We start from the raw sequence: 24,634 nt of genomic DNA, 5'->3' as shown, positions 1-24,634 counted from the left end.
TTTCACCACTGTAAGAGGCTGAAATTTAAATTTTTTTTGCTATTTTTTTTATTTAAGGAGAAATAGGAATATAATTAAATTGAAGAATATTGTTAGACATATTTTTATGTTTGTAAAAATATTTTTTTTACACTGAGAAAAGAAAAGCACGGAATCTGAAATGGAGAAGTTCAGCATCTGTACACCAAGTTGAGCGCAGCAGCAGCGTCACTGTATGATGGATGCCGTACTAAAATGTGAAACGGATGTTGTGCTTGGCTTGAGTACAGATACTGTACTTCACCGAGGACGAATGCTTAATTAAATTAATCGTTTAATAGACTCAAGTATATAGTCAATATTTTTAAAAATAATATGTATATTTTTTATTTACTTTATTCATACATTTTAAAATTTCTTACAAAAAATTGAACCTATATTTTTGAAAAATAAATAATTAATAATAATAATCTTTACGATAATGACATTTTAATTCAAAAAAATTTTCTTTTTAATAATAATTAAAACTGTTTAATTTTATACTTTATTTATTTTTATTCATTGAAGTATTTTTATTATTAACTATTTATTATTATTATTTATTATTGCATTAGTTTTGCGGTTATGAATTTTAAAAATAACATATTTTTTATTTACTTTATTCATAGATTTTAAAATTTCTTATAAAAAATTGAACCTATATTTTTGAAAAATAAATAATAATAATAATGAGCTGTACGATAATGATATTTTAATTTAAAAAAATTTTCTTTTAAATAATAACTAATACCGTTTTGATTTTATAATCAAGCACAGATATGGAACTGTCTAGAAGTACAGTATCTGTCGTTTGCTATGAGACAGATTCTGTATAACTTAGTTGACACCGCTACCGCGCTGCTAGAGCATAGTATCTGAACTATGAACGACACTAACTGAACAAAACTAAAGAACGGATACTGACACCCATTTTACACGGCCGGCGATCGTCACAGTACGGATTCTGTGCTTTTTTTGATTTTTTGAAAATTCTACTGTGGTGTAACCCTTTAATAAACCATGAATTTTTTTGAAAAATATTATTTAATACCTAAAAGTACATGTCTAGAACTTCAATTAACAACAACGATTTTTTTATCAAAAGCTTTATGTGTAATGAATCTGTGACATCAAACTCAGTGCTGTCGGTCTGTTTTATTATTTTGCTTTAATGACTACTTAATAATGGGGTCCTTCAAGTTATTGTTTAAGTTTTATTAAAATCTATAAACAGTGCAAAACACTCCTGAGGACTGCACTGTTCATGAGTCTATAATCATAGACTCTCTACGTATTTTGGGGCACTGAACACGAATCCAAAGTCAGATTTGTTTCATCTTATTAAAAAGAATTTCTAAGCTCATAATACATGTTGGATGTTGATTCTAAAATTTATTCTTTTGCAGTCGCAGACATCTCTCGACTGTCATTGTTAAGTCAATGATCTTCCATTTCTAAAAAAATTGCGGTACCTATTCTTATGGAAATATTAAATTTCTATTATTTAATTATTAAAAATATAAAACAGAAAAGTATTATTAGAAAATACAATATATTACTACATTATAATTATAAAACTATAATTTAGAAATAAAATTTTATAAATTTTGACTGCTAATATTGAACCAATATTAGACAGCTATGGCTTGACAAGGATCGATGACAATCATGAGTCTTGGCGATTTCTCACTGGGTGATTACTAGGGTACTATTAATTTCCATCTCGGGGTGAGGAAAAAATTAACAACTCTTGTAGAAATTGAAAGATTTGTTCCAATGATGGCTAGAAACACCTTACTCGATATGGACCAGACCTGGGAAGCGTTGAAATGAAGCTTCCTTTTGTGTACCAGATCGGGTAAGGAATTTTATGCCAATCTCAGGGATTCCAGATTTGGCTACGGTTTGGGCCATGGCAAAATTCCAACACGGGTTATTTAATAGGTGGTTCCCCAAGCTACTAACGAAACTTATACAACGAATAGTTTTAATGATAGATTGAAAAAACTAATTATTTTATTTATATATTAGAATTTATTAAAAGAATTGTAATAATTATTATTTAAAGAAACTAATAAATATTTCTAACAATTCTAAGTAAACTCTAAACTACATCCTATATTAATATATCAAACATTAATTTTATATAAAGTGAAATTTTCGATGAGATTGAAATTAAAATTTTTTGTTTTTGTTTAAAGTTATTTAAGATTGCATGTAATTCCACTTCACAATTAAAAAAAAATCACTTTAGTTATGATTTCGAAAGTTAATTCTTTTCGGAATCGTTCTTTGTTATAAAAAGTGTACGTACTAAATAAAAAAATTTCGTCGGTATATTACTTTTTGTTTGTTGGGTATATTTTGTAGTATCACGAGGCGCCTTCTATTCTATTGGACAGCTTGACCATTGTCAACTTGATCGTCACGTTACTTTTCCTCATAGAGTGCATTCTTAAACTCATCGCTTTTGGATGCAAGGTACAAAAAGGCCTTTAAACATTACTTCCTTTCACTTGTACGTGTAATAGAATAATTTTACACATTGCAATATTAAAATTGTTAACCTAGATACATTTAACGTTATTAAAATACTGACATATACTACAAAAAATTTTTTTTTTAATTTAGTTACAATTAGTTGAAGTACATTTTTACAATATTTATATACAACAAAGGTAAAGATTAATTTTTTTATATAATTGAATTTCTAGTAATACCAGGAGTATTCTTGTCGCCACCAATAAGGCGCGGATCGCCTTTACTCTAAATAAACGGATCTTGTATTGTATTATTTAGAATTTATTAAAATATATTGTACTTACAATGTCGTCACCTAATCCAAACACATGTCTCCTACTGGTCTTTAACTTTCTCGCACTATCGACTCGAAAAATCGAACTAGCTGTTTTTTCCCACATTATTTCCAAAGTAATTAGTCCTACCCCATCTTTACGGCTACGCCAGCAAGCCTTCTAATGACTGGCCTTAACAAAGGCTAACTAACAATAATAAATAAGCAGGTAATAATGATAAACTGACCTGAAGGACCCCATCAAAACAAACCTTAATTCTGTATCAACGAAAACTTTATTTTATCCATCTAAAAATTGTAACTTCCGGTCAATCGACGCTTCTAAAAATATTCATACTTTCAGTAAATAAAGTATCGCGCATAATCCCGGTAATATTGAAATTTATATATAATCTAAATAAAATTTATAACACACATAAATTGAAACGCAAGAAAATATGAACTTTAAATTAATATAAATTTATTATAACGGTAACAGATATCCTAATTCAATATTGATTCTACAAATCCAATATATTGTGAAATATAGGGCGTACATAATGAACTATTTTTAAATCTAGATATTTTATTTAATATCGAAATTCGTTAGTATCGTTTGAAAATCTAAACTTTTATTTAAAATTTTACTACGGAGACAACCAAGCGTACAAATCGTTATTAATTATACTTAATTAATGATTGTGTGTGTGTTCCTCTCCTGCCAAAAGAGTGATACAAGATGAGACTGGTCAGAAGACATTTGAAAGTACTTTAACGATAGTTTTACAGGAATGTTAGATTAACATACAATTTCAATAAGTAAATTAAAAATAAAGCATATAAAATCTGTAATTTTTAGTTCCGAAACGCATTAAATTGAAACTTAAACAGTACTATTGTCAAGTAATCGATTTGTTTCTTGGGGAAAATCTGCATAATCCTTGGTTCTTGTTCTGGTCGACCCACTAAAATCCACACCCTTTGGTTAAACTAATCCTCACACTACGGAACTACCGTCAAGCTTCAAACTTTGTAGGTGAAGGTCCCTGGGATCTCACTATCGCGTCCCTTATCGTTTTCGACTTTCTGGCCTATTTGTTCTCCGTTCGTGCTAAAGCCTTTTGGAACTCATCAACGGCTGATGAGTTCTGAGGACTCCGTTGCCTGCGATATAACTAATATTAGCCTTATCGACATATATAAGAAGTAACTTGGGTTTGTACTGCAGTTTGCAAACTTATGATCGACTTCACCGCACTTGAAGCACGCAATCGGGAAACACTTAATGCCAATTCTTATGCGTCCCAATTTCTCCAGCCTGTCCGCGTCTTTTGGGTCGGTTACTACAACCATAAACTTCATTTTTCGTCGGTTGGGTCCTAGTGCCGTCACCTTTCTGCTTCCTGGCTTCTGGAGCATTTTCTCTAAGGCGTATTGAACCTCTTATTCCTAGATAAAGCAATTTAGGTCACAGATCTCCAGTGTGACCTGTCGATTCACGGTTTGCACCTTCTTCATGCTTTCAACAATTTTGAAGACCTCAGGGGTGAATGCCTCCTTATTGGTGACTCCGATTTTGATCAGGAGATCACCCCTTCTTGTAGTATTTGCTCCCATGACCTGCGTGTGGCTGACATCCAGATTCACTTCCCTCCGAACTTTACTTAGTCCGTCGTCATACGTTGTTTCTGTTGCGACTCAGATCGCCTTTGTAGATCCACTCGTTGTTTTTAGGGTTTCGTGGCCCAGGCCTGAAAGCCTTATAGCGAGACTCGGGCGTCCGTTCGTAGTTCTTAAGTCATGTTTTCAGTCTCAATTCTTAGTTTTTATGTTTTATGACTTAAAACCTATGACTTAAGACTTATGTTTAAGTCTTAAGCATAAGTAATAATTCTGATCCTTAAGTCTGCTTGAGCAAAAGACTAAATGATGTAGACGCTTTGCGCCTGCTTCTCGAACTGATTTTTTTCTTACTGGTTTGCTTAGGATTCGGTGCTACCGTCGCCTTAGAAATCTTTTCGACAAGGAGTACCTCCTCTTGGTTCTTTTTCTTCTCCTTGCAAATTTCCTTGGAAATTGAGTGGATTTCACTCAATGAATTAGCGACAAAATTTTTCCATCTTGACGGATGAATTTGAAGCCAAGACAGAACGATTTGCTGATCAGACCAGTAGTATACTGATTTAATTAAAGGTAGTAGTTTTGCAATGACGATGGCTGATAGTTGAACTACAAGATGAGCTGTACATAGTTCCAATTTAGGAATTAAGATCACATGTTTAGTTTTCGAAATCAAAAATAGGAATGAGCAATATCAGCCGATGGATTCAACTCTAAATCAATACTTTCTACATTTATCTAAAATGACCATAATATACATCACACATACAATGCATTTTTATAATTATTTTAAATAAATAAAAATGTTGACATATAGTTATGATATACACGAATATTTATGTACACATACTGTCTTTTCGAAATATGTATTTTTGACGAAATTAAATATTAACTATTTTTTAGTACAATAATTTTTAAATATGTGTATTCGAGTAGTATTTAGTCCTTGATATCCTGATTTAACAGTTTTATATAGAAAAAAGACCAGCTATTCGGACTATTTCTACTCGAGCAAAAATTAATTTTAACTAATCTGCTCTCAAAGTTGCGCCTGTAAGGTTAACTTTAATTCAAGGTTAAGTAAATAAAATAAATTTAAAACTGATTTTTTTTAATTACTTTGAGAGCAGAATTTAAAAAATTATAAATGTAACATTAACTAACATTTGTTTTTGTTTTTTTCGGATAGAATTTTTTCAAGGATCCATGGAATACATTTGACTTCATCACAGTCATCGGCAGCATCGTGGACGCCTTAGTAATTGAATTTGGGGTATGTAAAACTGAATTTTGTTTCTAAAAATAATTTATAATAGTTAGTTAATTGAAAAATTATCTCTAATTCCGTTTATCAATTAAAAACTGGTTCTAACTTTGTACTATCTATTTTTCCCTTTTATTAACTAGGACATATCTTGGAAGTGTATCTAATTACAAATGTTTTTCGATTCGACTCTAGCCTGGTTCTAACTAGGGTGTCTACTTTGAACCAATGAGACTAAATACTAACTATTCAGACAGAATTCAAATACTAAATTGTATTTATAAACTACAACTAAAACAAATTAATATTTATTAAACAGAGCATAATAACCAATAGTTATTGACAGTATATTTCTTTCATCAAATTTTAATATCAAAATTAAAAATTTTATTTTAAATATTTCTGAGATATATAATCAAAATAACTTCTCTAGTTAGGGACAAATTAGGCCTAGTATTGAACATATTAATAGTAATAGAGTGAAGATATTAATAAACTAAAAATGAAAAATAATATAAAAACTAATATATGTAATTAATGTGCCAGGAGATAAAAAAAACTTAGATCATTTAATAAAAAACAATGGAAAACAATCTCTAATGTACTAAGCAATGATACTCTGAGTGATAATATTATTCCGTTAGCTTGTTTTAATCTAAATTCTACATTATGAAAATTCTGTTTTAAATAATGAGCAATAATTTTTGATAATACACGTTAAGCCAAAGTGTATCACATAACATGTGAACCATTGATTTAAAAGTCTTTTTTTTAATTAGGAACGCTTAGCGCGTCTCTCAGATAATGAAAACCTTGATCGGGTAAGTAATTTAATTTCGCGTAAAACTGTGACTTATTTCAATTCGTTAGTAAACTGTTTTTAGAAAAAGTAGCACAACTTCATGATGCTAGAAAATATATTTAAAAAATTTAAAAAGTAATTCTTTGTATGCTATTTCAGTGTTATTAGTGTGTATTAGTATCAGATAATATAATTCCTCTCAAATAACACAATATATATCCACAATATTGCATAAATATTACTCTTCAAAATATGTTATATTAATTCAAAATTAGGACTATATATTGTGCTATTTGAAAATGTATTAATTTATTTAGGTTTATTGTTTTCTTTCAAATGTAAATACTAGGTATATCTTAAATTACAATATATAAAACAATACTATATGACACGTAGTTTTAAAATATATTAGTCATTTCATAGTTTTTTTTATATCAAATTACAATTTTTAGTTAAAATAATCGAGATATTTTTAACAACTCTATCAAATGAAAATTCGGATTAGTAAAACTTAGATCAAATGGAGTAACGTGAAATAGAAATTCTCTTAATTTAAAATTTAGAAAACAATAATTTTACTGAATATAATTTTGATCATTTTTAATTCGTCACCATAAAATTCCCAACAAGCCTAATTTGGGAAATAACAATGCGTTCCATCCGTAGGATAATTTTAGGATATCCGATACATAATATGTATATCCGAACAGCAGATGGAAATACTGAATACCCGGATATTATTGTAACTACATTCGGAACTGAAATTTTACCTTTGGGAGTTCCATTGTAGCTTCGATTATTACACATTTCTTTAGCAGAAACTCAACACAAACAATAAATGTTCTACTCTTCGAACACGTTAATGCGTCTTTATCTAACAAGACCTTTAATATGCACTTGAATTTGTATGACATTAATGAAAATAGATTTTTAATTTTAAAATTGAATATATAATATAATATCTTATGATTTCAAGAATATTTCAAAGGAAAGGTATAAAGTTTTCGAAGATAATGCAGTTTATTGTCCTCGCTTATACCGATATGCAGCAGATTCAAAATTTCTAAATTAGACATCCTTTTACTAATTTCACGATTTCTCAGCTATTTCATAACAAAATTTAATAATATTTAGTTGTCAAATAAAAAAATAATGCCTCTTAATTACGATAGGAATTTTCGTAAATCGTAATTATTATTTTTTAATTGACACCACATAATTCCAATCCTTATGTATCCCAATTTCTTCATCCTGTCCGTTTCTTCTGGATCAGTGATTACAACCGCCAGCTTCATTCCTCGTCGGTTGGGTTCTAGGACGGTCAACTTCCAGCTTCCTGGAGTACTTCCTCAAACGCCTGTTGGACCTCTTCTGCCTAAGTAAGGCTATCCAGGTCGCGGATCTTCAGTGTGACCTGTCGATCTATGGTCTGAATCTCCCCCATACTTCCAAACGCTTTGGTAACCTCAGCGGTGAATGCCTCCTTATTGGAGTCTCCTCTGATTTTGATTAGGAGATCTTCTTTTGTTGTGCGTTCTTGGTTCACCACCGCATTGCCTATAGCGTCACCAAGGTTGCTATCTCTATTATCTGCTAGGATGTGCTTTATCCTCGTGTCACTGACAAGATCCTGAAGAGTCTTAACTCTGTCCCTAATAGTCATGTTGACATTCTTCTGGACTTCGCAAAACTTTACCATCTTGGCGATCTCCTGAAGACAATCAGCTGCCTTCTGTCTAAGCTTTAAACACTTCTCGCGTTCTATTTCAATTGTCTTCTTGCCTAGGTCAGACGCAATCAAACTTCTCCTGCTGCTGACACTAAAAAACGCTTGAAGCGCTACCTCTTCTACCTCCAATTCTTTCCAAATAGACCAGGGGAACTTTAGGAAACTGGATGCCTCCATGGTCGATCCTTCTTGTGGCATTCGATGCTGCAGTACTCAAGATGGCCCAATTTAAATTTTTTTACTCTGCTGTGTATAACTATGAGTGATGACAACAAACTGCAATATCTCCGAATATTTTGCCCCACTAAAAATTCCTACAAAGACTCCTATATGGTTTTCCACATACAAACTCATGTTTCTACATAAGAGTCCACATCGATTGCCACATGGGAGCTTATGTGGGAATTTTCAATAGAGCAGCAAATCATTTCGATACTAGGCATCATCAATTTTATTATCAAAACATATACTTCTATTGTGAGGCGCTAATACTGGAAAATTAAATATTAATCTTTTTATAGTTTCAAACATAAATCTTTTTTTAGGGAAAAATAGCTGCACTCTTCAATGTGAAGTGCACAAAAATCGATATGCAAACCAAACAATGTAAGGTAATGTCGACATTTTATAACTAAAAGTTTCGCTGGCAATTGCTTTTTAAAGCATTATTTTCATTCTCTTGTCTTAAAATGTTTGTGCGACAGTAAACACAACACATCACTCAATACGTCAATAAAAAGTATGTACTAGACTTTTTAAGCATAGAGTTTGAAAATAATTAACAATAGCAAAAAGCGCTTCACTTACGAAAATAGAAATGCTATAATTATTTCTATTTAAATAATTTTAGGGATTACATTATGAAAATTTGTCATTCTTTTTTCAAATGAAATTAATTAAGAAATTTTTATATCTATCAAATGAATAAGTAACATGTAATACAAGACATAACATGGATTAATGTTTAAACTTCAGTTTTCTTGAAATTTACACTGTTAAAAATTAGGCTTCGACTTTACACTAGAAAGACTGAAGTTTCAAGCTCGAAAAGTGCGAATGTTTTTATTTCATTGGCTTAAAGTTTTTTGTCCAACCAATTACATGCTAACATTTACACTTTTCGAGATTGAAAAAATATTATTTCAATCTTTTTAGTGTAAAGTTGAAGCACGATTTTTAGCAGTGTACATTGCGCTTGGCTTTTAATGATAAAGACGCATCACTAAACATTTCAACAGCTTCAACATCAATACACATACCAAGCGTAGTAATCTTTACTAACTATTACGGCAGACTGATATTACTGGTTTCATACCAGAACGAAATAATTACGTATGAACGGTATTAGTATGATAACAGAATATCGAACTATCGGAATTATAAAATATAAGTACTCGATGACAATCAAGCTAGTTATTTTTGATATATAGAAATAAGTAATATAATTTTTTCTGTTTATTTAAAATCAAGAAAACATCATTTAATAGTTCCAGGAATATAATAATTTTGAAAAATGCAAAATCTGAAAAAAACCAACAAAAACCAAATTATTTAATTCTCAGTTGCCCAGTCAAAAATTTTAATTTTATAAATTTTTCATCATAATACTAAAATAAGTTTCATATAACCCATAAGATTTGTGTTTTACAAATAGAGTAGTTTTAACAGAATGAAGCTTTAGTTATTTTATAGTTGTTATTTAACTTTTTATTGTTTGCTGATTTCATATTTTAAACATTTATAATGTTATACTTAATTTGATAATTTGGAGGTGTGTATATATTGTAACGTTATTCTCTCTCTCTCTCTCTCTCTCTCTCTCTATGAATTTCCTATATTCCCGTCGAACATGTGCTCAACGGATAATTCCATTACCCTAATCCACGTTGACTGTTTCGAAATGTCAACTCTACCCGGACTAGCTCGACTTACCGCGAGTTTACACTTTACGAAACATTTATTATATTCTCAGGACAAGAGTTTCACACACACACAGGCGAGAGAGACACATTACACTGATTTAAATAGATTAAACACTGGAAACAAAATAATTTTTTCTATAAATTATTTCTCGTTTATTTAATACTTTTTAATTTTAATCTAGAGAAATCCACACTACTCTACGGTGAGATCAGCCGGTGAGAATAAGTTGGCGTCTTTCTTCCATGCCATGCGATCGACCAATATTCCCTCGGTTTTTTGATAATTCCGCAAATGAATGGACCACAAACATGCCAAATGGAAGAAAGAAACTGCTCACAAACCTTTTATCTTGTTTAGAATTTTTTGATATTCCATTTTCTAACGGTTACACCGATCAAATAATTTACAAAATTAAGAAATTCTTTTTTCTAATGTAAGCGGGAGAGTAGCCAAACTCGAACTGATTTGCAACAGCAGGGTCTTCTGACCCAGTGACCTGCGCAATGCGTGTGGCCCTTACTGAGGGTTGACATCATCAGTTTACAATAATTTAGTTTTTGGCAAAATCCTTGAAAACTGACTTTGAATGAGGTAATTAAATTACCACGTTACAATATATACCCCCTAAGCATCCTATTAAGTTATTTAATGTTTTTATGAGTTATGAAGCTGCTAAATTCAGTTGAGTGTTTAGATAGAAAAACTTGCTATGCATAATAATTATTACAGTAAATCTTGACACAACCCTAAGAGTAAGAATTACGATCTTTGATTTATTAAAAGATAAAAATAATATTAATAAAACTCAAAATTTATTTTGAAATAAAGTCTCATACTTGCTCTATAGTTTGAGTCTAGAATTACAGCCACTAAAAGCTTAGAAAGAGAATTCAGATATATGGTACATTTGTGCAATCACAAATCTTGTTTTTCAAATCAAATTAATTTAATAAAGATGTCATAAAGCATGCATCTGAATTCCTTTGGAATATTATGCTTGTCAAGTCGTGACTTAGGAGGAGAATAACGTTCCAAACAAAATTGTAAAAATAATACAATTTCAAATGACGTTTAAACATTATTTGAACATAATTTGAAATGACATTGTTTTTATAACTTTTTCGAAACTATAATTCTGCTCCCAAAATACGAAGTTCTCTCATCCAGAAAATAAAATGACTGAGATATTTCGTTTAGTGATAGTTTTATCATACGATAACAATTAAGAAAATTTTTTATAGCTTCGTTCGTGCATACGATCAGTTTCAATGCAACATGTAGAACATTTTGCAATAGTGTTCTACATGTAAGCAAAATAGATACGTTGCACGCACGAAGTTCCATTTCATTAAATTAGAACAAATCGTTATACTTTGTTTAATTAAAGTGCAATTTTCTTTGTTCCCTGCAGGAGAACTTCATCAATGTTGGATTTTTAAGGCTATTTCGTGCTGCGAGACTCATAAAACTTCTCAGACAGGGATACACAATACGAATCTTGTTGTGGACCTTCGTTCAATCCTTTAAGGTATGAGTAAACTTATGTTAAAAATTTTTTAGTGACTTTATGTCAGGTGTGCATTTCGCAACACTAAAATCTTCCGAATTTTATAAACGATTTGATTAAAATTTTTTTATACATATATTGAATCTAACATTTTTAATTTTGAAAATTTTTTAATTAGATTCGTATTTAGAGACCACAAAAACTCAGAGTGGATTATTTCAAGTTACTTTGTGCATTTTTAGGATATAGGGGAGAATCAGTACGGTTGGGTCACGTTTTGACTTGTGGTCATAACTTCGGTTCGAAACCGAATTTCGGTTTTTTTCACGTATGGTTGGGAGAATATTTTCAAGGTGCAACATTTTCTCTGAGCAACAGAAAATGATTGGACCAAAAGTATAAAAGTTAAAGGCATTTCAAAAAAATAAATTTTGTCATTATGGTCAGACAAGGGCATTACGTATGGTCCACTGTACAAAATCAATGTTATATGAAGGAAAATAATTAAAAATAGACCTCCACAGAAAAAACGTAGTATTATTTTCATCCCTAAATCTGTATAATATTTGCCTGCAACAAATTTTACCCTAATTGAGGGCGCCACCGTCTATGTGAACTAGCATTTGTTAAAATAGTATTTTTTTCACAATAAAGTTTATGCATGTACTACGTCAAGCAAATCAAACTTCCTGCGGTTGGTTTTACTATTTCTTTTCGAAGTTGGTCTGAAAATTCAAGAAAAATGACAAAAATTAATAATATTTAAATTTTTCCAATAAAATGGCCCAACCAACACTACATTTATTCGCCCAACCATCACTATTACATCGTTTTACTTTTTTATTACACAGATAAAAAACGCATGATACAAACATCAAATAAGGCACCACATTTACAAAGAACACTCTTACGAACAAACTTAGTCAACTTACTTTATTGTTTGCATCTTCTTCTTTTGTTCAATTCACTTTTTCGGACACCACAAACAAATTTTACTTTTAATCTTTAGCGTACTTTTACAAAACACGTCTGTACAAATTGCGCATTTCAGTGAGACTTACTAAAAGTGACGTGAAAAGTTTATTACCATCGCTAGTAAGTATTTGCATGCAAAGGTAGATGGCGCTAGTTTGAAAAGGGCTTTAAACGCAATACTGGCCCAACCGTAAAGGTGGCCTAACCGTACTGACTCTCCCCTACCAAATTTTTATTTCAACATTTCTTTTATAGCTTCAGTAATTTCTTTAAGTGAACAATAGTTCCATAAAACTATCCCTCGGTTGCGCTTCTATTACATGTTACTAATTATATTTTCTTTATTGTGTTTTTTAGGCACTACCATACGTTTGTTTACTGATAGCAATGTTGTTTTTCATCTACGCAATTATCGGAATGCAGGTATGTCTTTCTTATGATAACTAAATTAATTTTTTTTTGTTTAATTTTATATTATAATTATCTGCACTGGAACTTCTAACCGTTACAAAGCGATGAAACTTATATACTAGGCATTGAGGTTTTCATTGACGTCATTTTTAATTTCGAAAGTATTAAAACACACACAGTTATATGAAAGCTTGTGGCAAACTTTTCTTGAAAGGTTGTCGAACATACTCGAGAAGCCTTGCTAAAGCTTGCCGTTTGTTGAGAAATGTTTGATCTCTACAAGTTTGCAATGAAAGATCGATAAAATCTCTTCCGGCAATGTTGTAAAAATTTTGCACTTTGACTTAGACACCAAGCAAGTCAAAGTGCAAACTTTATGCAAGATTGGAGTAAGCTAATAAAAATTGTAAAAAAATAATAATAAAATTCCCATCTCTTATTGTTTTTGAAATATTAAAGAAAAACACTTAAAATTAATACAGAAATCTTTAATTGCAAACTTGTAAAGGTAGAACATTTTTCTACAAACCATCAATCTTTTGGAAGGCTTACCATGCAAGCATACCTGCTCTCTAAGTGATGTAGGAATAAGTATACATTATTTATATGTATAATATGTGACGCTTTACGAGAGCAGGGACGAATTTTACAGAGCGAGCGTTTAACTTTATGATAGGATATGCGAATTTGTTTTGAGATTGAAAACAAGGAGCACGAATGTGAAGGAAAAAACGGACATTGTGGACTAAATGAGTTAAAGCAGAAAATGTGTTATTACATCACTAAACGGAATGTTTAAATAAGTTTTAAAAATCAATTGTTAGCATTTTGATTTATAAGAATTTCATTCGATAAAATTTTTACATCTTTCTATTGTGTTCTTAAATTTAAAATAGTTTGCAATTAAATTCTGTAATTAATTTAGAAAATTTTAAAATGTTAACAAGTGAGGTGCTAACAATTGATTTTTAGAACTTATTAATGCGTTCAGAAAAAATTACCCCTTTTACAACACTTACAGAAAATCACTAAACTCACTTTGCGATTGTTAGGTCAAAAATATTAATTTTCTCGGAAACTTTACTTTTAAAATATTAAATGGATCATATTTTTGACATCTTCATAATAAATTTAGATTCATATTTTAAAAAAATAAATTTTTTGACAAAATTAACATTGTGGATTTAACAATAACATGCTGTTTATCTTTTCTTTTATTATAGGGATTTAATCAGAATTCCCGTTTGAAATCCCTGATGGGGTGTTTACTATACAGACTTGTAAATGCGAAAAATTATTTTACGGAACAGGGTATTTTCTAGGAAAACTAACAGGGCGCTAATAAGTTTTTCTTAATTAGAGCTATTAATGATTGTAAATTTCGATGAAAAAATTTTAGGGCAAGAATTAATTAAGAAAAAATAGAATATTTAATTTTTACTCTACATGTAGCTTTTATTTATTGTATAGTCTAACCTGTATATGACATAATTCTTATTTGGCCTAATCTTCATTCAATCTAATCCTCATTTGTATTAATCGTCATTTGTCCTAATTCTCATTTGGCCTAATTTTAATATAACCTAATTCTCATTTAGCATAATATTTATCTGCCCTAAATCTCACTTGGCCTAAATTTTCTATAACCTAATAATGTTTAGCTTCATTTTTATCTGACCTAATTAATACTTGGCCTAAACACCATTTCCTATAATTATCATTTGAAATAATTTTCATCTGGACGAATTATCATTTGGACTAAACGACACTTAAACTAATTTTCATTTGATCTAATCTTTATAAAATCTAATTCTAATTTAGCCTAATCATACTATAACCTAATTATTATTTGTTCCAATATTTATCTGACCTAATTCTTATCTGGACTAATTTTACTATATCCTAATTGTTACTTGTTCTAATATTAATATAACATATTTCTTAATTGGTCTAATCTTAATGTAACCTAATTCTCTTTTGGCCTAATGCTCATTTGATCTAATTCTCACTTGGCCTAAACTTCATTTGTACCTGTTCATGAACGTGAATTATAAGAGAAGAAAGAACAAAAGTTCTTTCTGAGTTCAGATTTAAGATGGAGAAACAACGTTCTTATGATTTTTCAGACGCAATTCGGATTGTCGAGATTAAGGTTTTTTTGCCTCGAAAATAATTTCTTAGTTACGACTCTAAAAGCCAAACCCCATGGGTTATTTTTCTCATCTCCGATCAGAACATTTCAAGAAGCTTAAGTTTATAGCCCGCTCAAAGATTTGCCTGGCATTATGCCACTTTTCTTGGAGCAGAAGGTTTCCCTTAGATAGGGTACAGACCCTCCTCGCGGTATGAAATTCTCTTCTTAGGCGGGCTAGTTCGTCGTTTCACCTGTACAGAGCTCCCTTCCTTGTTCTTCTTTTTCTCAGATACTATAAACTCAATGTACTGGTGATCGCTCCTGGTCGTTTCATCCAGAATTGTCTACTCTCTTATTCAACGAACCACTCGGAGCACCACAATTGTCAAATCGATGATCGACTCTGTTATCCCGCTACTGAACGTGAACTTCCAACCCCGGTTCATCACCATTATCTCCGATACCAAAATTCCTCTCTTGTCTAGACGGGACTCTCCCTGTTCCGTCGAATAATAATAATTTTTTTAGTCTCCTTTAAATAATTATCTATTCTTTATTAAACTTGTAAAAGCTAATTTTAAATTATTATTGCCATTATAAATAAAAAAATTATTAATATGCTACACACTCACAAAACTTTATTGATAGGTTTTCGGAAACTTGGCAAACGATCCTGAAATGGCCATTGAAAAACACAACAACTTTCAATCATTTTTTGGCGGTCTTATGTTACTGTTTCGGTAAGTCGAGCAGCTTAATTCTGAAATGTTGGAGAAAGTTAAAAAAAATTCGCTTGATTAAAGTTCACCACGCAACAAAGTGTTGAAAATGTAAAAAAAACTTTCATTGACACTTTGAAGACCAAAAAAAAGTTTAAATAGAATTTTATCAAATAAGGCATTCTTTACTTATGGTAATATATATTTATAATTATGAGATAATTTGTGTATGCTAGTTTAGGTATAAGTATAATTAAATTAAATCTGCCAGAAATAAGGCTGCTCGACATTGTTATTATTATTAAAAGGTATTATTTACTACTTTCAGCAAAAAATATTTTATTGTCTAGGTTATATAAGCTTACCTAGACATGTAGTCATTTTTAACAATAGTTAGCGTATTTTAAGCATTATATTAATTAGGATAGTTTCATGTATTGTAGATATTTAATAGAAATTTAGTTAATTTGTCTTGTGACTTTATCGCTCAGCAGAAATGAAAGCACATGAATTTATTCCTAAAATGTCCACCACTGCAGTTCATATAAATATATTAGTTATTTTATGAAATCTGCTCGTCTTTGTACAAATAAAAAAATTTTATAATTTAGTTGGTTATATTAGAGAGAACTCTGTTTTATTTAAAATATAATTGATTTAACACTGTTGAAAAATTGAAAAATAGCATTGTTGGATATTCTATGTTTTATTTAAATATATATATATATTTATGATAAAGAAAAATTATTGTTGGACTCACTCGTTAATGGTGCTTTCGCTCTGTTTTTGCAATGGCTATCTGCCTGGTACTATTCAGGTATTTGGCAACATCGCCTTGGACGAGAAGTATTCAATTAACAAGCACAACAATTTCCAAAGCTTCATTCAAGGTCTGATGCTACTCTTTAGGTAAGTGAAAGCCTGTCAACTGTTTATATGAATTTTATAATTTTCATCTTTAAGGTGTCATAAATGTAAACACTTTTTCTTATTACAATGCTTTTTTTCAAAAATGTTTTAAAGACAATATTTTTAAAAAATGATTTGAAACACCAAAATAAAAATTAGTAGAGAACTAGATAGTTCACGTATAGTATTAATATATGCATACTTCTAATATTTACTATCGTACTTTTCTGTATAAAGTATTTTAAAAATGTAAACTATTTAAGTAGAGATTTACTTACTTACTTTTACCATATTGTTTAAACCGACACTTATTATTTAAGGTGTTACACCACTGTTGGAAGCTGGAATTTAAGGTTTTTTTTGCTATTTTTTTCGTGGAAGGAGAAATAGGAAGATAATTAAATTGAAAGATATTGTTAGGCATATTTTATGTCAAACTTTAAACTTCGTAGGTGATGGTTCCTGGGATTTCGCTATCGCGACCCTTGCCGTTCTTACTAGCCTACTTGCCTTTGGTTCTTGCGAGAGTCTTCTTGGCTTTCTCAAGGGCTGATCTAAAGACTCTGCGTGCTTCAATTTCAGCGACGTGGTTAAGAGAAACCTTGTCGCTGGACTTCGCTTTGCACAAAAAAGTAACTGGGGTTCCTCTTGCAATCTGCAAACTAATGACCGGCTTCCCCGCACTTAAGGCACGCAGCCGATTTGTCTGCTTCCTTGCAGCTTCTTGCTAGATGGCTGTAACCCAGGTATCGGTGACACCGGACGACCATGACTGTTTCTTATTTGACAGCACATAAAGCCAATCTTTATGCGCCCCAATTTTTCCAGTCTGGCAGCCTCTTCTTGGTCGGTGACAACAAGTGCGGGTTTCATCCCTCGCTTGTTGGGTCCTAAGACCGTCACCTTTCTGCTTCCTGGCTTTCCGAGTTTTCGTTCTAGGGCTTCTGCTTCATGGGTAAGGAAATCCAGGTCGCGGATCTCAAGTGTAACGTTCGGATCCACCGTCTGCACCTTACCTATGTTGCCAATAGCCTTGATCACCTCGGCGGTAAAAACTACCTTGTCCGAGTCACCTCTGACCCTGATCAAGAGGTCTCTTCCGGACTGCCAGTACTTCGTTTTTTTTAAACTGATGCATATTTCGCGTTCCTCGTTTATGGCCTCGTTGTCTATGTCAGGTTGGATTTAGATGTCGATGTAAATGCAGAACCCAAAATAATGAGAGTGAAAAGGACAGGGATATATCACTATCGTTTTCACTCTCATTATTTTCGGTTTTGCATTCAGCATTCACATCAACATGTAACTCCACCTTCAGACGGACTTAAACTTCTTCCGCCGCTGACACTTACAAATTGGCTTCCCTTTTTGATGAGCGGTTGCAATGAAATGTACTCTGCCAAAACATAAAAATTGTCTTTCTAAGGAATTAGATTCAACATCTGATATTTGTTCTTGTAGTATTGTTTCGCTTCATCAGTGTAATAAATAATTTTTTGCACGTTTGTGAATACTTTTTTAATTTCTGCAATTAGTCTCTGCTGTAGCATGTACACTGCTGCAGTATCATGCGTTGTACACTCTCTGAAAGTGGTACAAGTGCACTTCTTTATTTCGTCATTTTCTTTGTAATAAAAAACTGCGGAGTGAAATGTGCACTAATCATTACAATGAAAACCTTGCACAGCATCTTGAGGCATAGCCTTCAGATAAGTCCATTTAGACTAAATCTCACCTTCTTGCGGATTTCTGTTCCTTTCTTTAAAATTGTCTTTTTTGCAATGTAATTATGTGGCAAATGCTTTTTTAAATAGTTCGCTTATATAGACTTCTAAAGAAAAACAGTTTTTTCAGAGTGCATCTATTAATCGATTGCCAACAACTACAAATGATTTTAGAAAATTTCTTCTCTAAACTATTTGAGATTGTATTTAAAAAGTTTTCACTCCAGGGCATGTGATCTAAGAGAAAATAAAATTACTCTGGAACTTTGCATAGGACAAGCTTAAAACAATATTTGTAGTTACTTTTCACTTTCTCTGAAACACATGTTGTTGAAAATTCACGGAATTAATCATCAATTTAAAATTTTGATGAATCAAACAAACACAAACGCTTTTTCTGCTTTCTGATCCTGCACAGGCACAATTTTTCGATCTCAATTGAAATTTTGATAATCCTATTGGGAATTCCGGATTCTCTTTTTTGAATTGTGGTTATTTACTTTTTTAATATCCTTTTTTACAGGCTTTATACAAATATTCTAGTCACATTTTTAAAAATGCTGAACTTTATTTATTGTTTCCTCACGTACTGTTTTACTTTATTTCGAATCCCTATTCACAAATGTAATATCTAAAAATTTTAATATCTGGTTCGTGATCAGCGTCTCCCAACTCTGGAGTAATAAGTTTTAATCAAATAAGACCAATTTTATAAATTTTAAGTGCCGTATTGAATCTGACGTTTTAAATTTTGAAAAAACCCCAAGTAACGAGTTTTAAGTGAATTCAATGAATTTTTAAAATTAGTCCCCAAAATTGGATCTACTATTTAGAATATTGAATTTCCGGTATAAGATTCGAAATCGTCGCCCCAAAGAACATATAATCAGAGAATTTATAATCATTGTCTCCAAGTTAACAATTTATTTACTTAAGCATTACGTCCGTTTGACGTGGAACATTTCATATTTGAAGTGTTACTAATTTTTACTTTTACTGCAGTCCCATTTCCATTATGGGACAAATAAAGTCACTTCGGGTATATATATTATAATCATCGAATACTGTCTTGTTGCGATAATTTTACCTGTTCAGTTGTTCAGAGTGCATAAATTTCGGGCACAGTTTAGTCTAGTGTAAAAGTGGTTGTAAAAGTGACTTGTGTAAATTAATAAAAATTTTAGAATCTAAGAAAAATCGAGTATTCGAGTTTGAAAGTTAAAAAAGTGCGTGAAAAGTACAAGTGGAGGCAATACTGAAATAACTCCATTAAACCTTTAAAAAAATACAATCTGAGGGGGATTCTGTCAAGGACAGCTATGATGCGGAAAGCATTCGAAACGACGCCTTGGATTTTGAAATAACAAATCTTGTTGTAGGCAGCTTGGCGCTAAGGATGTCTCGGAAACGCCGCAACGCGGAATCGTCACAGATAATCTCACAAGAAATAGCAAACTAACAAGTGAAGACAAGGAATCCCCCTTTCCGGAACAAGGCCCGCTTTTTCCAAAATTACGACATCCTTCTTTCGTACTCTAGAAAAGTCAGTCTTTGTCAAACCCAACTGATCAGCACCTAATGGAAAAACTGGAAGGGACGTTGACCACTTGACTCTAAGCGCCGATTGATTATAATCACTTGTAATAAGACTTGACAAAAGTCACATCTCTAGAATGTTGAACGAAAGAAAGCAAAGAGGAAACGAGATAAATCTATGCGAGAAGAGAGAGGCAACCACTTGTCTCACAAAAACGTTATCTCTCGTTGTAATGGACTTTTTACAAAAGATAAATAAAAGAATAATAATAACATTCTACACTAAAATTAATAAACAATGATTCATACTATTTAAAATTTATAAATAAACAATAATAATTAACTGAATGAAATATAAACAAATAAAGCAAAATAAACAAAAGAAATTCTCATAATTATAAATGAATAACAATAGACAAAATATTAATTTTATAAAAAGATATCGATAATTTAAGCCAAAGTCTCATAGTCCAAGACAATTGAGGAAAAGAAGAGGGGGAAAAGGAGAAAGCCATTTCAATATTTTATCAACTCTGCAGCGCTAAACTCAGCAAAAGTTGGGCGCCATTCCTTTCTTGGGACAGTTTTCTTAAAAACAGTTAAAATTAAAAATGGAACTAAATTCCAAGATACAGGATCAAAAATCCGAAAAGTCAATATTACGGGATCAAACACCCAAAAATTAAAAGATAAATTAAAATTTTGCTTCAACATTGAGAAAAATGAAATGCTTTCAAAAGGAAGGGATACTAAATTTGCTGGCTAGTCAGGGTCGCATGACCAAAGGAATAGAGCGTCGGAGTGCAAAGAAAGTATACCATTTTTACAAAAGATTAATTATAACGTTTATTAAATTATTCCCAAAATCTCAAATTAACAATTCAAACAAAAAAATATAAAATTACAAAAGAAAATTAGCTCTAGCATTTCTCAGGTCAAGTCAAAATTAAGAATTAATAAATCAATAAAATGGTCAAAATAAATTCACATGATATTAATAATCTTTATTCTAATAAGAAGGTCACAATAATAAAAGGGGCACAAAATTAGGTAGCAGGGACAAAAAGGGAAGAATCTAGAATCGGTCACAATAATAAATCCAGGGATTGGTAACGACAACGATAAATTAGGGACAAAATAAACCGATTTCATAATTTTAATTACACAAAAGAAAAAAAAAGAAAATGAGAAAATAGTGAACTCTTGAAAATCCGACACGTGTTCAAGCAAAAAGTGAGAAAAAGCAAAAAAAATTTAATAAAATTAAAAATTTGATTATTATCACAACAAAAATTAGAAATTAAAATAAAGCATTATTTTAAAGAAATAATGTTCAAATACTAATTTGCTTGAACACGAGGTCGGTCGATTATTATTAGAAAAATCTAATATTTCACATTTTATTATAAAGAAAAGGAATATTTATGAATGTTGCAACATTACTTACTTTTTCTATTAAAGAAAATCACGTCCAAAAAAAGGTCCTCGATAAATTGTACACTTTTCACCAACGAAAATTATTAAAAAAAGTTTCTTAAGAAAATGCGACTTTCGCCAATGATTGCCAAAAAGCAAGAGAGCGAAGAAAGTCCTTCCCACTTACCCCGCTGGTAGCCACCAAGGCAACATGTATTACTGCGCCAAGGCGATCAAGCGCCAGGAGCGTAGTTGCTGGAAAAAGTAGTTACCCCAAAGTAAACTACACACAGTTTTCTGCTTCCTTTTGCTATAGATTTCCATCCTTGTCTTCCATGCCGTCAACCTCCGAGAATTTAGTGACGAACTCAACTCCCTTAATTATGATTTCTCAAAAATCAAAGATATTAATTAAGGTTGAGAAAAATGTATAATTACTCGGGCACTGGCTAAAGGTTGTCTCCACTGGAACGGAGAAATGACAGGAAATACTCTCTCAAATTAAATTTTGAATTAACTACCCCAAGTATTGAAAATGTCTATTATTTAAAAATACTGGGTGTTATTTAGGGGTTGGTAACAATTTGTGAGTTGGATGTAGAAATATAGTAACGATAATAATATATATTTCTTGGGGATTTTTGGTCACGTGATATTCTCCTCCAAACAGGGTAAGCGGAAGTGACGATATGGCGCAAGCGTGTTGGCTTCTGTTGAACCAATGAACAGGAACCGGGAACTCTCCTTCATTTGAACAGCTTGTCGAATATTTTTATTACAGAAAAACAAATAAAACAAATTTAGAAACAAATATTATAAGCGACTATGACTCATTTTTACTGAATTATTTGGTGGAAGAGTTCTCATTATTTCATGAGAAACTTTTCACTAAGAGTATATTTTTCCGCTGTTTACTGAAGATCAATAATGTACAAAAATGACCTTCGCAAAATGTCTTAGTATTGATAATAATAATAATATTCAGTAGAGTAGTTTAAAGTAGTTTATGCTTAATGGTAATTCAGCAGCATTTCCTACAATACTGCATCACTGAATGAATTGTAGACGCTTTATTAAAAAAAGGCATTTTTATTGTAATGAAAGTATTCGTAGTATTTAAAAAATTTACTTTATTTAGTAAAGAAAAGATAACTGTGTTTTAATTTAAGAAAACTTTTTTCAATTTTAGAAATGCAAACAAAATTTCTAATTCGTAGAGTGGAGTGGGGAAAAATACATTTCGCTTTTATTTTCGTGATCTACGTTTTATAAATTTAAAATTTAAGCTGAGGGTAGTTCTCACATTCCCCACATGTGCCAGGAGTCTTCAGTCGATTTCTAATAAGGCTGCCGAATAAAATCATTAGTAAAATTGACGGCGCCATTCTTAATGTTAGGGGAATTCACTGCAAAAGTAGGTGACTTGGTATCCAAAGTACCAATTTTTCAAACCCTTAGTTTTAAACTTTATTGGCTCTGGATTGGGAGCTACGTTTCAAAATATACAAAATTGGTGATTTTTCCCTACTCTAACATTTAGTACGTTGAATTTCTTATCAATTTTTTTTTAAATCTTCAAACTGCTCTCTCAGACTACTAACAAATCTACTTCAGGTTATATATTTTTTTTAACCAGTATTATGATATATGTGCTTGGCAGTTTGAAGAGCAAGAAAGAAACAAGTTTTCTTTATATTAAAACACATATTTGTAAAGTTCGTGGTGCCTTCGATCAAAGCAATATTGTACAGGTATAATTTAATTTTCCCTACAACAGATTTATTGCAAAAATCATAATAAATTAATTATATTTTTCAGATGTATTTTGTGTATACATTTTCTAACAGGAAAAATAGAAACAGTTTATTTATTGGCTTAAAAATTATTTAAATTTAATTAAGCACCGTATATTAAATACTTGAAAATTTCCTGAATATTTTTAATGTAATAATTTAATATTTATAATAAAACAAAAATTTTACTATCACTTATAGATGTGCTACTGGTGAAGCATGGCCAAATATAATGTTGGCATGTGTAAAAGATCGTCCTTGTGATGCCAATGCTAAAAAAGGTGAAGGGGAAACATGTGGATCAAATCTTGCCTACGCTTATTTCGTCTCTTTCATTTTCTTTTGCTCCTTTCTCATGTTAAATTTGTTTGTCGCTGTCATCATGGATAACTTTGACTACCTCACTCGTGATTCTTCAATTTTGGGAGCTCATCATTTGGATGAATTTGTTAGAATATGGGCGGAATATGATCCTAATGCAACTGGAAAAATTCATTATTCTGAAATGTACGACATGCTCAAGAACATGGATCCTCCATTGGGATTTGGTAATAAATGCCCAAATAGACTTGCTTACAAGAAACTCATCAGAATGAATATGCCTGTCGATGTTGATGGAAAAGTTAATTTTACTACAACTTTATTTGCCTTGATTAGGGAGAATCTAAGCATTAAAATGAGAAATGGTAAGTCATAATAATCACACCAAATTAGGACAAGAGAGAAATAGAATAGAAATAGTCAAATCCTTTTTTTTACTGATTACTAATTAAATTTTGCATTAGAATTTTATTTGTAAAAATATAAGCATAATATAAACTTAGTTCTTAATAAATATTTCTAATGCAGACTTAAATTTGTTGTTCACAGCCTCTGAGATGGACCAAGCTGATGATGAGCTTAGAGGAACGATTAGAAATATTTGGCCATTACAAGCTAAGAAGTTGTTGGACCTTTTAATACCTAGGAATGAAGGTATGTAGATACATATGAAATATGTATATTGTAAATATATGTTTTCAGGAATATGAAATAGGTTTCGACCTTCTGATTGGTCAATGTATAACACATTAGAATAGGCGGCAAATTTTGAAATATCTTCTTGAATCTCGTTAGACAATTATTATTTTCTTATAGATAAGATAAAATTAATTAAACTAAATCAATCTTGGAATATCCGCTGCAACCTCTAAATATTTAATAAAATTTATAAAAACCGAATAAATAAAATTTATTTTATTAATTTTTGAAAACAAATAAAAATTTGTGAATTTTTAAAATTAATACATAATTGAATTTATAATTTGAATTTCACTTTATTATTCTACAATGATAGAGGGAGAAATTGGCGCTAAAAAAT

The 24,634-nt window shown here is 31.1% G+C and overlaps 1 protein-coding gene across 17 annotated transcripts in view; it reads left to right on the top strand.

Annotated features, from left to right (window-relative positions):
• Window positions 1–24,634, top strand: part of LOC127285335 (voltage-dependent calcium channel type A subunit alpha-1) — a 105,052-nt gene that overhangs the window by 44,131 nt on the left and 36,287 nt on the right. For 9 of the 17 annotated variants that reach the window (XM_051311298.1, XM_051311302.1, XM_051311310.1 and 6 more), the window contains 7 exons: window positions 5,622–5,705; window positions 8,773–8,838; window positions 11,562–11,678; window positions 12,990–13,055; window positions 16,714–16,805; window positions 23,476–23,960; window positions 24,145–24,249. In XM_051311298.1, the coding sequence (XP_051167255.1) occupies window positions 5,622–5,705; window positions 8,773–8,838; window positions 11,562–11,678; window positions 12,990–13,055; window positions 16,714–16,805; window positions 23,476–23,960; window positions 24,145–24,249 (1,015 nt within the window). Of the gene's footprint in view, window positions 1–2,388; window positions 2,500–5,621; window positions 5,706–6,475; window positions 6,518–8,772; window positions 8,839–11,537; window positions 11,679–12,989; window positions 13,056–15,825; window positions 15,918–16,713; window positions 16,806–23,475; window positions 23,961–24,144; window positions 24,250–24,634 lie in introns of all 17 variants that reach the window. The other 8 variants (XM_051311311.1, XM_051311306.1, XM_051311299.1 and 5 more) reach the window with 7 other exon arrangements.

The sequence above is a fragment of the Leptopilina boulardi genome, unplaced genomic scaffold, assembly GCF_019393585.1.
Source record: "Leptopilina boulardi isolate dan_hultmark-lab unplaced genomic scaffold, ZJU_Lbou_2.1 LbouV2_330, whole genome shotgun sequence".
Classification (NCBI taxonomy): domain Eukaryota; kingdom Metazoa; phylum Arthropoda; class Insecta; order Hymenoptera; family Figitidae; genus Leptopilina; species Leptopilina boulardi.
Note: the sequence above shows the minus strand (reverse complement) of the source record. Positions and strands in the feature narration are given on the sequence as shown.